This window comes from Diadema antillarum, unplaced genomic scaffold (genome assembly GCF_040938485.1).
Source record: "Diadema antillarum isolate AM-2024a unplaced genomic scaffold, OU_Dant_1.0 seq00000791_RagTag, whole genome shotgun sequence".
In the NCBI taxonomy this organism is placed as follows: domain Eukaryota; kingdom Metazoa; phylum Echinodermata; class Echinoidea; order Diadematoida; family Diadematidae; genus Diadema; species Diadema antillarum.
In genome coordinates, this window is record NW_027271678.1 from 736,261 (window position 1) to 751,799 (window position 15,539).

The 15,539-nt window shown below is 36.8% G+C and overlaps 1 protein-coding gene across 1 annotated transcript; it reads left to right on the forward strand.

Annotated features, from left to right (window-relative positions):
- The first annotated feature begins 1,415 nt into the window (after positions 1–1,415).
- On the forward strand, positions 1,416–15,440 carry LOC139739235 (uncharacterized). The gene is made up of 4 exons (XM_071649851.1): positions 1,416–1,667; positions 8,907–9,221; positions 13,437–13,778; positions 15,307–15,440. Exons 1-4 carry the CDS (start codon positions 1,601–1,603, stop codon positions 15,438–15,440), a joined length of 858 nt encoding a protein of 285 aa, XP_071505952.1. The 5' UTR covers positions 1,416–1,600.
- Positions 15,441–15,539: the final 99 nt, after the last annotated feature.

The window sequence follows — 15,539 nt, forward strand, 5'->3', positions numbered from 1 at the left end:
GGGTTTTGATTTCAGATCAGCAATAACCATTTAAGTATCATTCTCCAGTATAAGCGTCACAAAAAGATGAATCAGGAACATTTTTTTTACATGCTTCCTATATAAAGAATAAAACAAAAACAACATTCCTCCATTGAATGAAAATCTTACCGCTGTCTTGAACAGTTAAACACTACAGTACCCATATAATTTGCCCTAGAGTTTACAAATTAATGTTGTTCAATGTATGCATACTGCATCATCAATGTCGTTTTAACAATGCGCTATGTTGACAATGATTGTAACCTTTAATTGCCCTAATAAAGTCTCTGAAATGTATTCGGTTTGCTTCTCATCTTTATCCCAATATTCTTCAAAGTATTCTATCTACTTCGTGAATAACACATGTATTGATGATTCATTTTCGTAGATATGACTTGTAACGAGTATTATCATTTCTCAACTGACGCGTTCGTGGATTGTTTTGTAATATTCTGAGTTGGGATACGTATATAAAATGGCATTCTTCCACAGACGCTGCAAGAAATTATGGTCTAATATTTTCATTATTATAGCATCATGATAATAATAGTATAATGTATAATTGAAAACAAGCAAACAAACATAAACATAACATGTTGACGGGAAAGCGTTGATCATCAGAAATTCGATAAAAATGAGAACAAGTTCGTAGAACGTAGATCATACGTCTGTTAGTTGTTTTTATTTCTCTGCATCCGTTGCAAATGTTAATGCCACTTGAATCAGGCAAGACTCATTATTTCACCTTTGTTGTTATTGTGAAAATGCATTTGTTAAGTTAAAATAAGTTAAATCCTTTGTGTCTAGAAAAAAAGGACAGGGTATTTCCAGCTCTTTTATATCCCTTAAGTTCAGCTTTGGGGAGGCAAATACACTTGAGAAACCTGTCCAGACAAGTCTCAATATCAGTACACCCTGAAATTTTACTGACAAGAAACTTCACAAATGCAGGAATATCACCCCCCCCCCAAAAAAAAAAGAGAGAGAGAGAGAGAGAGAGAGAGAGAAAAAAAAAATCGAACCTTCTGGAAAACGAACTTATCATAAGTACGAACTCTAACCTCCACCCTAGCACGGAACTTTCTTGGAGAGTCATGCTTTTTCTTTAAATTCTTAATTTTCTCCGAAGAAAAGACAACCCAAAATGTTCGTGCATGTATGTGTGTGTGTTAGGGGGGGGGGGGGGGGGGGTTGCACCCAGGCCTGGTTTCGCTGCCCCTGCAATATTTGTATATCACCGAACCTTGAACTTTGTCTCCTCTACATCAGCTGTGTAAACGCGCATGTTGCATGGCAAGTGATCTGTGAGATATAGAGAAATTGATAAACTGAGGAACAAACGGGAAACAAACGAGGAGGAGCGTAACATAATTATTTCCAATCACTTAACCATTCTAGAAAGGAATCCGCCTTGAGTCGGAAGGGCATTACATGAGCGTTTTCGACTGTCGTTCCATTGTTCTGATAAAGGGATGTGACCATTGTGGTTATTTGTATATAGGCTTTACCTACTATATACGATCAAAACATGTATTCAACTTATTCTTCACGACTTCTCGTCTGTCATTGACCTCCTGTGATGGATAAAATATTCCTTGCTGAGCTCTTATTGCTGACTTCGGTGATTTGTGGGCACATAGTAAAGGGTAAGTGTTAATTCATTTTCACGAACATGGTGTTATAATAAGTTTAGCTTTGTCTGGTTCCAGCTGAAAACAAAAATACTATTGAGTGCTGTGTTCATAATGACAGAACCAACACTGTAAAAAAGTAGGAAAAAATTCTCAATTTGGCGGTTACCACTTCATATTTGTAAGTGCAATTTTATCACAAGCTCTTTTGTTGTTTTGTTTTGTTTCTTTTATTTTGTCTGTGTACGCACCTGATTGTGAGTACATTATTACAGCATATGTTTTGTGGAATTTAATATCAGTGTTATTTCATGTTTTTAAAACATTGTAACACAATATCATTTAATGGATTGAACATGGAAATGCATATTGATTTGTATTGATTGATGATACCGTGATTATCACATTGTGAGTCCAGACGAAAATATTCAGCATAATACTTTTTGAAAGATTAAGATTTTTCTAGGCTTGTCATGCTAACAAGAAATTCTTCCAAGCCATGATTCCACAAGATACATCATCTGATGATTATTGCTAAAGTTGTAATTTCATTTCATATCGATTACAGAAGATATCAATGATCGTTCACAGAGATCAAACATAAATTCATGCTTGACTGCATTGACTTCTGTCATATAGGTAATGTGGAAATATGGGAGTTATGCTCAGTCTAGGAAAAGTGACATTAAAATGTCTTTTGTTAAATATTTTTATAGATATTTTTGGGTCTAAGGCAAGTACCTACTGGGCAATTACCCCGGACCCTTCCCCTAGCCCTAATCATAATCCTAATCCTGATCCTGGATAAAGATATGTATCATGTGAATATTCAGTATTATGTTATGAATGGACGGGGGATGGGAGAGGGTAAGCGTTTGGCGTTGTTGTTTTTTTTTTTTAATACTTTTTTGTACATGTGTGCATTTTTTAAAAATATTTCAATCAACGTCTTGTATTTGTTTTGTTTTGTTTATTTTTGTTTGATATGTTTGTTATTATACAATGTGTGATGATGTATGTGCGATTTTATCGGGCACGGACGAGCTGAAGAACAGCCATTGGGTATGAAAAGCAGGTTTCCGTGCTAAAATGAAATAAACTGAACTAAACTGAAGCTAGTCCTAACCCTAACCCAAGCTCGAAACCGGATCCTAACCCTATTCATAAACCCTAACCCCAATCTGTACTAATCCTAATCTGTACTCTAACCTTACTACTAATCAATATTTTGCCGCGGGGGGGGGGGGGTAATAAACTTCCCTCGGGGTGTAATTACCCTGCGTTATGATACGATATATCTATCAATGATTGACAGTTGTCAACAAAATATTACTTTGGAAGGTATTTTGTTTGCTTATTTTGCGGGCGTTTACAAGTTATCTGAAAAAGATAATGACCGAAAACGTTTCATGAAATTTATTTTGTCCCGTATTCAGATATTGATTTTGCGACATTATGTGTTGTTGAAGACATAAGTAAACATTGTAACTTAACATTCGTAATGTAAATTCCATTTATTTAGACCATCAAAGTACACTTAACTTTAATCTTAGTACATGTTTTGACATGTCGAGACACGACACGATCAGGAGCGCGTGATATTTCGGATGGGGGTATAATCGGATGGGCAAAGATCGATGGGGTTGGTCTTCATTCTTGGAGGGTGGCTGGGAACGGGGCTTGCACTGATCTATATAGTCCAGCAAATATCAGAGGGTAATGAAATAAAAGAATCCTGAATTCATTTCTACAAAAAAACCCCAAAAAAACCCAGAAAATTTGAATAAGAGCATCGAGTCAATTCCATTCAAGTTCAATGATAAGGTAGATTCTCGAAAATTGCTTCCAAATAATATTTCCCATCTAGGAGTATTCAAGGGAATACTCATAGAAATTGGCCACTTCAAAAGTTTGATCTTTTTCTTTTAATCGGACCAAAGATACCATCATATGGTGTACCTGTATGAAAGATAAATGACCTTACAAAATATATCGGGATTAGGAGTTGTTCGTATATAGAAAAGCCTGTTATCTATCTTAATCGTAAGCTATCAGAGAACCCTCTTATTTTGGAGGTTTTGTTCCCAGATGAGAAAGTATCGCCCAAACACGACTTTTTCGAGCATTATTCAGGAAGGATTAAAATGAACTTGTATCACCTGCAGCCCTTACGCCAATGCGATGTGATGGCAAGCATCCTTAGTTCAAGTAAACTGTATGCTACAGTGGAATTTTCAGAAACGTTTTGTCAACACTGTCATAAGCACCAGTTGATGATTAATATTTCTTCCTTTTTTTTAGCGAATCAATATCTCCTCCCCCCCCCATAAAGAAAAACCAAAACAAACGAACAAACAATATATCCCGTCATTATACGACTTTTGTGACGAGGTATATCATTTGCCCTCTTCAAGCACATGAAATGCCAAGTCAAAGGTCAAGAGTTGCTTAAGCAATAAAAACCAACACAAAACAAAAAGGGAGGTTACGGTTTACAAAGTTTGAATGATCCCCCCCCCCCTCCATTCGCCACATTGCGTGATATGTTATTTCTCATATAACAAAGAAAAACAATGACAAAGTAAAACTCAGCAAAATAGAACTCATAACATAAAAAGAAATACTGTCACAAATCCTAATGCAATGATATAGCAAATCGACAAGGTCTGGTAGGATTAGAAGTATCAAACATAACCAAATAACGGTATAATGCTTATAGGTAATATTCGATTGATAGGGTTAAATGTTTAATATACAAAATACATGAAATTATCTTGATGATTACAGTAACAAAAAAAAGCACACACACACACACACACACACACACACAAAACACGATAAATAATTAAAGGGAAGAAATGGAAAGAAACTGTACCATGTACATTAAAAAAAATATCATTGAATTAAAAATACTTGTGTTGGGCTCTCGGGTTGGGAAAAGGAGTAATAGCCAGAAATTGTATTACGCTGAATGTACGGATAATGAAATAGTTATTTTAATGATCTATTCCGTCATATTTAAACAGGGTAGTCCCCTCTGTTTCTCAACTGCTTTCCAGAGGAACCCTGTGTACATTAATACATGATAAAACACGGGATTACAATAGACTTCATAAAAAAAGAAATCACATACAAGTATAACACATATGCACAAAACAATTAAAAAAAAAGCTTGAAAAGATACTATAGACCATGACGACTGACAAAAAATGTATACTCAATTCGGCACAGACAAAGTGTATTATTGAAAGAAAACCTTGTGAAATTACTGTATTGACACACCAAAAAAATAAAAACTGAGTTAAAAATAACATAAAAGGGGTTGGTAGAACCAAAAAGAAAATCATTCAAAACAATTTAAACAATTGAAAAATTGTTATAACAATCAATAAATAACCATTGTATCAATGATTAATTAATTGATGAATTATGATACATTTAATGATTTAAGTGACTAATAATGACATTATTAGGAAGATAATTCCAGGCTTTAGGACGATGATACGTAGTTATTATCAATCTTATTTTTTAGTAAAAACAGTTCTAATTAGACCTGATTGACAAATTGTGCCACATCGACTTAAATAAGCACTCTTAAGTAAAATGAGCACTCTTTATATCATAGTGTTCAATTCAATTCAATTCAATTAAATTCAATTCAATAATGGGCACACAGGTGACTTATACGCTAGACCACCGAACTTCGGCCCGAATTTTTTATGTCGAGCGGATTAACGCCTGTGATCAGGAGAAATTCGTCGTTTCTTTTCACCGTGATTGAAAATACAGTAGATCATCTGATGTGGAAAATGAGTACATAGATATTGGAACATAGATCACTAGCCCTAAGTACTGTGTCTGAGAAAAATGATATACTTGTATTAAGAGCGAACAAAAAGGTTTTTTGTTAAAGGGATGATACAGTATTGGTGGAGATGACAAATGGGATTTCAAGCTTTTGCGAGATACCAAGAAAACGCTTGTGATATCGTACAGAGCATACCATTATATGAGGAATCCAAAGTTTATTTGATGAAAATCGGGTTTGGAATAATTGAAACATCCAAAAATAAAATAAAACAAAGCAATCGTAATAAAGTTGGGTCCCACACTTTATTAGAATCGCTCTTTTTTTTTTTGATATCTCAGCCATTTCAAAACCAATTTTCATTGAATTCCTCATTGAATTACATGCTCTTTCATATTTCATAAAAAGGTTTCTCATTATCCCACCAAAAATGTTAGGAACCTGAAACTAGATCTCAGCCAAAACTGTTCGATCCCTTTAACGATCCAAACATCACGTCCCTGCATGTTCGAAGAATCTTATCAAAAAGGACATGATGCACTATTTCCCACGCTACGATATGAGCTTATCAAAGTACTATTTGTGACATGTAGTTCATTTTACCGACAGCAAAGTTTTGAAAATGATGAATCCATCTTTTGAAGTGTTGTAAATTTGGGTAGACTGCAAAAGAAAATTTCTTTCATTTATTCATGTTAGTCCTGATTGTGTGACATTTCCAAGTTAACATGTTGCTATGTATAGAGCTGTATTTGTAAGGAAAAAATGAATAGACTTTGTGGAAATGTGCTAGATTAACCTAGAGATACTTGGAATATCAAGACACGCCCGAAGCTACAGGCTGTAGTTGGGTTTGTTCCAGGCTGTATTGCAACAGTGTAGGAGAAAGCCATTTTGGCAGCAGAGAGTCAATTTGTTTCGTGGAGTCACAAGATTATGGGCCTCAAGTGCTACTAAAATTTTGGAGAAGTTGTGAGCCCACAATAGTGGTGAGTTGAGCAGTTTTCCTATCGGTCTAAATCTACAGTATCCTTTTGCCTGTGGAGAAATTTAATGCTAGAACATTTGATATTGTTGGAGATATAGCTAGATATGTGTATCCAGAAACTGAAGAAGCATAACCTAAGCTAGATTCTTCAAATAATTATTGGGTTTTCGGTAGAATCCGACTGAAGTTTATCAGTACATGTTATGTCATAGAAACATTTGATATTCATGGTACATGTAGGCGGTATTTTGATGTGAAACGGATAAAGATGATAGGAATTTGAACCAGGTTTAGTGATAAACTTATCCAAGGGAAAATTGGATTAACCAGTAGATAATCAATAGAAGAATGTTTACAAGACCCATTACCTGATTAAGTATGTATTATAACTGAGGAATTACAATGTATGTGAAATTAGGATATGGTTTTCAACTATTTGAAATATGTTCCATATTTCAAGGGTCCTACTCCGAGCTCATATTCCTACTCGGTGCTGGCACTACACTTTGAGTTCGCAGAGAGAATGTTGTTGGACGATGCTGCAGTTGTACCACAGTGTGTCTCCAGTTTATAATGCAGTCTAATATCCCCATTCCACAGATTTTTTTTTCTCATCGGTAACTGTTGTCGGAAGCAAGTTTTTTTTTTCTTCCAGCACCCCATCGTAGTGTATCGGATCACAGTCTGATGAATCCGACTTGTACTGGTGGACTATTATTTCCGTGGCAGACAATGTCGGGCGTGTTTCAGTGAGGCATGATGTATTTTAGATTCGCAGACAATCAGCGATCTTGTCGCAACGACCGCGTCCACACAGACAAACGAAACTGCTAAGAAATTTGAAAGGACGTCCGATTGCGGAGACTGATAAAGCTGATTGCTTCCACATATCGCTCTGCCTACCGTTATTACCTAGTCTTCCTTCCTGCTCGGCGACCAAAATCCAACAGCCGTGATCATCTTTTATGTTCAAGTGAACTTCACCCAGTTCAGGAAAATTTACCTATTTTGAACTCACTTTATTGTTCAGAAATTCTGCTATTTTGATGCAAATGTTAACTGTCAACGTTATGACTACCAGGAGGCTAAGGTAGGTAATCAGATGGTATGGAGTACAATGTGGTTAATGTTTGTTAAGTGTATATTCCCACATAATCAAAAATATAAAGATATTTATTCAGTTTCATTTATTGATCCAGCTCGGGTAAGATTGGCTTTCAAAACTGGAACACAAAGTGGGCAATACACTGGACTATCAGTGGTGGATCGTTGGCTTCAAAATACATGTATGAATGCCAACATAAATATCTATATTATGAAGATTTTTTTTTTTAATAATTGCTGTTTTTTTGTTTTTATTGGTATTCATTATTTCAGAAGTGGCTCCAGGCCACCTAGATTATTCCCAAATCCATCACCGTACTGCCACTTTCTTCCAGGGTTGAATAACTAGTGCACTGAGTGCTGTGATAGAGGTATGTGCTTTTGTAGAGAGTATAATTCCGCTTGGGATTAGAAAAAACCCACACACTTAAAAAGGAGTGAAAAACGGCTAAAATAAAAAAGAAGAGTGAAATACAATAGGAGTGCATTAAGAGTGAGAAAGTAGTGAATATCCTACCAGAAAATATTTCCGTCTTTTTTCACTCTTTTTGGAGTGAAATTTCTGTGCACTCGAAATTCACTCCAAATCTAGTGATCCTTGACGTCACTACCAAAGGGAGTGAAAATTGAGTAAAAGTTCCCTCTTTTTTTAGAGAGTAAGCAGACTATAAGTCCTAGGTCTCTCAATTTTGATTGACATTGTGGAGTGATGCAACTGACTAAAACTATCCAGTTGTAATAAACGATTCAAATGTATTTCTTCTTTGAGTACGGTGGCTAAGCCATAGCTCTTTTTATGCGTTTGCCTTATCCGGCAACGTGTGACAGCGGCATCATGTGCACCGTATTGGCGATTTAAACAATGGATGAGCAAAATATCGCCTGCTTCTTGTACGGTGGTAAAGTTTGACATGGGCTTTAGTGCAAATCAGCTGTAGATATGGAAAGGATGACACCTTAATGTTCAGGTCAGCTGCATTCATTGTCGTGATTAAAAGTGAATTTATGGTGTCATTGGGTGTGGTTATAGGGTATACTCTAGTCTTAACAACGCCTTTAGATGCAAGAGATGAATTCGCCAAAAGCTTCAAACTACAGAAGCGCCAATAAAGAAAAAAAAGTAATTGTTTGTGTATATTATATTTACTTTCCTTAGTCACTAAACAAAACTGACGGGTCTTAAATCTGATTTCTCTGCTACCTGGAGGGTGCTTTGTTTTTAAGTAGTATACATACGTACGAGGTTGTTTCAGTATTAATGCATGTACTGTAGTTAGTTTATAGAATATGTCAGACAATGGCCTATGCTGCATAAATGACATGGACTAACGTTCTACAAAATTCCATTATCTAGCCTTGATCGTAGGTACTGCCCCCACTGCTCTCGGATGGAAAGGGGGAGACATCAGACTGCTGTGTGACATCCAGGAGGAGCCTGAAGTTGTATACTGGGAGAAAGTGAGCACCTTGCATAAGCAGCAGCTGAGAACGACTAAGGCTAGATTCGTTGACGGGAAGCTTGAGAGCAGGGAGGAAAGGTTCGATATTGACGAAAACTTCAGCCTTGTTATCTCCGAATTGGAGGTGGCAGACGAGGGTTTCTATTACTGCCAGGTGGTGCTGAAGAATCTTGAGGTCTTTGAAAATTCCACCTTCATGACGATAGGCTGTAAGTATAAGTATTAACTGTTGCCTGTGTCATTTTTTTTTTTAATGGGAAAAGACTGCAAAGGAGAAATAAATAGTCTTACTGAATTTAATGATAATAATGACAAAAAGAAGGAAGTTCGATGCGAGCTTAAGGAATTAAAAAGAGATGAAAGAATGAGGATATGTCAATACCGTACAATCCCGCTACATCGAAAACAGTTATAACGAAATTTCGTTACACCGAAATAAGAATTCAAGTTTCAGGTCCCAAATTATCGTCACTAACGTATACGTTACAATTTTTTTTTTTTTTTAACGACGAATCATGTTATAGCACATTTTATTCTTATAACACAGTTTTTCCCAGCCGGGGGGGGGGGGGGGGGGGGGGGGGGGGTATCAGTCAGTGTGCAGTGGCATAAACCCAACGCTGTTCTTAGTTTTCGCCCTGATAAACATCCTCTATTGTCGAGCCCACCATTGTGCTCACCGGAGGTGTGGGGAGACTAAAAGCCCCTGTCACACTTTGTCGGAAGGCCCAGCGTAAAAGAAACGGGCGAGATTTTGCTCATCCGTTGTTCAAATCATCAATCCGGTGGACAATAACACATTCCTCTTTAGAGGAGCGTACATACACAGTCTGGTGGCCGAACAAAACGCACCTTGGGCGATTGTGTACAGGACAGTGGAACGCGCGCAAATGCAAATACAAATGGGTGACGCATGAGACGTACATCGAACGTTAGAGAACCTTGCGTACGCATTTAATGTGCTGTACATAGCCGTCCCATCCGTTCCATTTCTCGCAGCAACAGACTCTACAGGAGGCCTAGCGGATGGAAACGAGTGGAAAACAACAAAGTACAATACAGACAAAGGAGAAAACGTACAACTATCGGACAAGGGTCAGATCGCGCTATCCGTTTTTGCCGAGAAAGAAACTTTGTGCATGCACAAAGTTTTCTGGCCGCTCTGACGGAACTCAGATAGACGTCCCTCCAACGAAAAAAAAGGACATGAAACGCATTTTAACAGATACCAACGAAAGCCAAAAATCGACATTCATTTGTAATACGTTTGCCATATCCGGCAAAGTTTGACAGGGACATAAGGGATCGCCTGCGGCGTCTGTCCGTCCGTCGTCCGTCCGTAACGGTACAAAAACTTGAATAACTTTCTACTGAGGACTTCAACTTCAATCAAGCTTATAGGAAGAGTGGTTATACAAAATTACACATTTTACCAAACATGAAGGGCACCTCAAGGTTAAAGGTCACAGGCAGAGGTCAATGAACTTTAGGGCCCAATGTTAAGTTTTTACGGCGCGTTTCGATTATGGCTCATAATTTTTTTATGTATATGTCCGTTTGTAACCAAACTTGGATGGTAGATGTCCCTTGGGGAGTTGAAGGTTACCACAAGGACAAAGGTCATAGACAGGTGTCAACGAACTTTTAGGGCCCAATGTTAAGTTTTTACGACGCGTTGCAATTATGGCTCATAACTTTTGATGATCCCTTTGTCCGTTTGTGACCAAACTTGGATGGTAGATGTCCCTAGGGGAATTGAAAGTCATCACAATGTCAAAGGTCACAGAGAGGTGTCAACGAACTTTAAGGGCCCAATGTTAAGTTTTTACGGCACTTTTTAATTATGGCTCATAAATTTTGATCACTATGTCCGTTTGTGACCAAACTTGGATGGAAGGTGTCCTTTGGGGAGTTGAAGGTCACCATAAGGTCAAAGGTCATAGGCGGGTCAATGAACTTCTTGGAGTTAGAATAGTATTAATTTCTTCTACGCGAATGAGAGAGACACAATTTGGCAGTTGCCTTGATTCATAAACCTAGTGAAAACCGCCACCTCCTTCTTTCCGTGCACCGAACGCTAACGGTAATCATTGAGGTCCTCATTGGGGGGAAATAACAAATAGGTCAATTCTTGAAGGAATGAATTCAATTCCACGCATCCTCGTCGTCTTACCTTTAATGATTTAACTCTTAAACATATTTAGGCCTATTACTGAAGAATGGTATTGTTTGAAGGGTATTACAGGGATGAAAACCCTCAAATGCAATACAGGCTGCTTGTGCTCTCCGGAATGTTGTGGGAGCCAGGATTGAAAAGATCTTTGCTATGCAAATGCCTTTTTTAAATGCCTTGACTTGAATTATCATCAACATCAATGATGTTTGCCAAATGTCTGTCATGATGTCTATGTCACAACAATTTAACTACTTTATGTCTTTAACGTGCCTAGATATATAAGTTTAATAAAACCTCCAATCAAATATTCTGCTCATTACATCATGTTTAATCACCTTTTAACACGCAGGAGCCTACTGATAATGATTAACGAACGAAATTCCAACGCACCTTCCCCTGGACTGACTCATAATTTGCATGTTATCATGTGTCCGTGTTACTAATATGTTGAACAAAAGTCATTGCATTGAAACACCTTAAACTGTTATACGCGGAATTGGAGTAACCGTAACTGTAAAACAATATGTGACCCTGCACCTCACAACAAACAAAAAGTCGCCAGACATGAATTTTTAGTTAAGACCATATTCTGAAAGAGCAGACTGTAAGCTTTAAAATGATGTATAACTCAAATCAAATGGACTCTCATAACCTATTTAAATACTGGAAAGAAAACACAAACAGCAGGAAAAGTGTGAACTTAGAAAAGAGGCTCTGAACTACAGTGTCTATTCAAGCGCTTAATCTTTACCAAACCGTGCTGGCTGTGCGATGAATGGGACAAAAATAGGAAGTAAACCACCAGAGTAACAACAACGAAGGGATTATCAGATTAAACTGAAATTAAGCATGCCTCATAAACACGTTCTGTCCATAATTAATGCCAACTTTAAAAGCAGTAGCACTATCCCTCCAAAAGTTATTAGAGTTGAAAGTGAAGAGTGTATATAGACAAGGTTTTTCTGAAATGAAAAAGGGATTCTAAAGACACACCTAATCACACTATTCTGCCAAAAATGTTCGAGATAAACTGCTAAAAAACACACTTTCCTGCCCGTTTTATGATACCAAATTTTAGCATAATGTAAAAGAAGACCCGCTCTTTCAGAAAATATGAAAAAGTCAAGTTCGGCTAGGTTGACCCATTTCACTTATTTTCAGTCCTCACGCAAAATCAGTGTGTGCGACTTTATGTTCGTTTTGAGGTACACGGTCACATATGAACTATAAGGCAACGCCAAGGGAAGATAAAGTTCATGTATTCACCAAAATTACATTGGCACTATGTTGCTACTTGCGAAATACACCAGTAACATGGGTTGCATAATAATGTTCACCATGGTGGTAACCATCGTAATCACAGTAATTTCCAAAAGATGATTGCAGCAGCTGTGGCAAAATTGGAATCTTGAAGTAATGCCCGAGACGAACTACTTGTGACCTTGCATCGAAAAAAAAAAACCACAACATCAAAAAGTCGCATGCACTGGTTTTGTGTGAGGACCAAAGAAAAAAAAAAAACAGGTGAAACTGGTCAACCGAGGCAATTCTGAGTTCTTCATATTTTCTAAAAGAGCATGTCTTCGGACATCTACATGATGCCATAATTTGGGATTATAAAACAAAAAAAAACTAGCGTTTTTTCTTGAAAACTTTTTTTTATAGAAGATTTTCTCTTGTATAATAATGTGATTAGGTGTGTCTTATAGAACCCCCCTTTCACTTCGTAAAAACCATGTACATACTCTTTACTTTAAACTCTCATAAAAATAATTCTACTTCTTTGAAAGTTGACATTAATCATGTACCTCTTTTCTCAGTCTCACACTTTTCAGAGTGTGTGCTTCATTTGGAATATAAGGATAGGTTGAGAAGTATTTAAATTGAGTTACACAGCCCTTATCATAAAAAACAACAACAAAAAACATGCCTGCCAACTTTTCGTTGGTTTTGTGATGCATGATCACAATTAGATGCGGCAATCATAACAAGAGACATGGAATCACAGGTCTGTCATAAAAATGTGTCATATTTTTATACAGTCGACAATTGTCATTGTTTACATTTCTGTGCATATCCCATTCTAGTACTTAATAGCTCGAAGTGTTTCATATCGTAATAACAAAGGTGTTTTCTCCCAGAAAGAGTTGAACTCCGCTTAAGCTTTGATAGTAGAATTTGGTAAATGAATTGTTGATTTTGAATATAAACTATATGTAAATTCATGTATAATTTTATGTTTCTTTAGCTACGGCATCAAAACACATAATCGAAGAGTGCGTCGATAAGAGTCAGTCGCATCAAAGCCGGTGTATATACCAAACTCCAGCCAACACTCCTTCCTTCAACCTGACGTGTGTCGTGAGTGGGTTTAAACCGAACATTTCTATGCTGTGGACTGATGAGTCGGGAAAGAAATTAGATTCCGTGAATTCACAACAACAAACGCTATCCGACCACACATACCAGAGGTTCGAGACAATCACTTTTACATCAAGTCATTGTACAGAGCAAACCTTCACGTGCGTGGCTACCGGTGACTCAGTGAATGGAACGTCGACTGCTGAAATCATTCTTCTGCCTATACCAGGTTTTGTGACACTTTGTCTATTACTTTTTCTGAGGGAAAAAGAGTAGAAAGAACAACAATACGTGTAGAAGTACTTTTTTTCATTAAGATTAGTCGCAGGAAACGTTAGCTTGATAGGGTATTACTGAGTATTAAATCTGCTTGGCCACGCAGAAATGTCCAATCTACCATTAAAACGCATGCGGCTACAGGAAACATGCTTACAATCATAATTTTGCTACATCAAAGGCAAAGGATAGCCATACGCCCCTTGCGGTGTTTTCTCTCAACCATGCAATTTTGTCATTATTAGTATTGTATCATCCCTATAAATGTAAAAAAGTTAACTCTAATATCGACCGTGATGCTGTTGACCCTATAAATGTAATACAATTAACCTGAAACAGAATATCAACCACTACATTCACCCTATGATACTCAGGGTAGCCAACGTAAGGAACAAGCATAATACTTCTATCTAACTTACTTGTTTCTGGAGTGACAGATCTTTGTTTGTAATTCATTATTCGTTTGAGTTCGGTCCAGATATTTTTGACAAAATTACTTGCTTTTCCTATTATCTCACAGTAACTGAAATAGACTTCAAAAACGTTTCGAATAGGTGTAATAATAAATCAATAGTATGTATTGATTAAAAAGTTTCATACACTTGCAAGTGTAGGCCTGCTAGTACAGGCGAGCTCGAGATGATTTCTGTAACTACACTAAATCACTGACAATTCTTAAATATGGTTACCTTAATCTTGGTAACATGAAGTCGATCATCTTTTTTTATTGGATGATTGGTTGGTTTTATTGCTCCACATCTCAACATAATACAATCAATAGAACATAAGGAGAAATATAATGTCGTAATCAAGAGAAGAGACTTTCTCTTACAGTTGTGAAATATGAGGTACCTCTTAAAAAGTAAATCCAAGATTATAAAGGTCCCTAGATAACAATGTTAAATAATCTTGATGAAAGTGTATTCCGTGTATGGTTTGTATTAAGTTTTTGGGTTTGAAGTGAATTACGTTTGTCGTTGATATTTCATTTGGGATTTTCATTAATATTGCATTTATGTTCAATCAACATTACGAAGTGAATTACGTTTACCGTTGATATTTCATTTGGGATTTTCATTAATATTGCATTTATGGTCAATGAACATTACGATTTATTACATGTTGTCTCTGCAAGGTTTACTTTAATAGAGCTGAAATGTATTGCATTAGGCGTTGACATGATTATCAAATTTATGGTTTAAACGTATTACATTTAGGATCGATGTTACATTTATGGTTGAAAAGTATTCGATATCTATTGTTAATACTCAATTGAGTTTTATTATCAAATGCAGAGGTGAAACGAGTTAGACGATCATAATTATTCATGCAAACAATCTCCACATCTCTGACATTAACACACAGAAAAAGAAACAGGTTAACGTTGCAAAGATACAGAGGTATTTATTCAGTTCTTAACCGTTTTCTAAACTGTTCAATGCATGGATACGTGATTCAACTGTGTCTCTATCAAATTTCAGGAAAACGTGATAATTTGTGTCTCATCATTGGAATAGTCATTGGAGTACCAATTGCCCTAGCCATCCTTATTCTCCTTGTTGGTAAGTTTCTTCAACCATACCATCCTGAATACCTACGACGAAAAGGTGTCTGATTTTGTTTAGACATAGGGTCGTTTTTGTTTGTTTGTTTGTTTGTTTGTTTGGTTTTTTTTTTGGGGGGGGGCTGAGATTGTTCATTACATCTAGGGTAA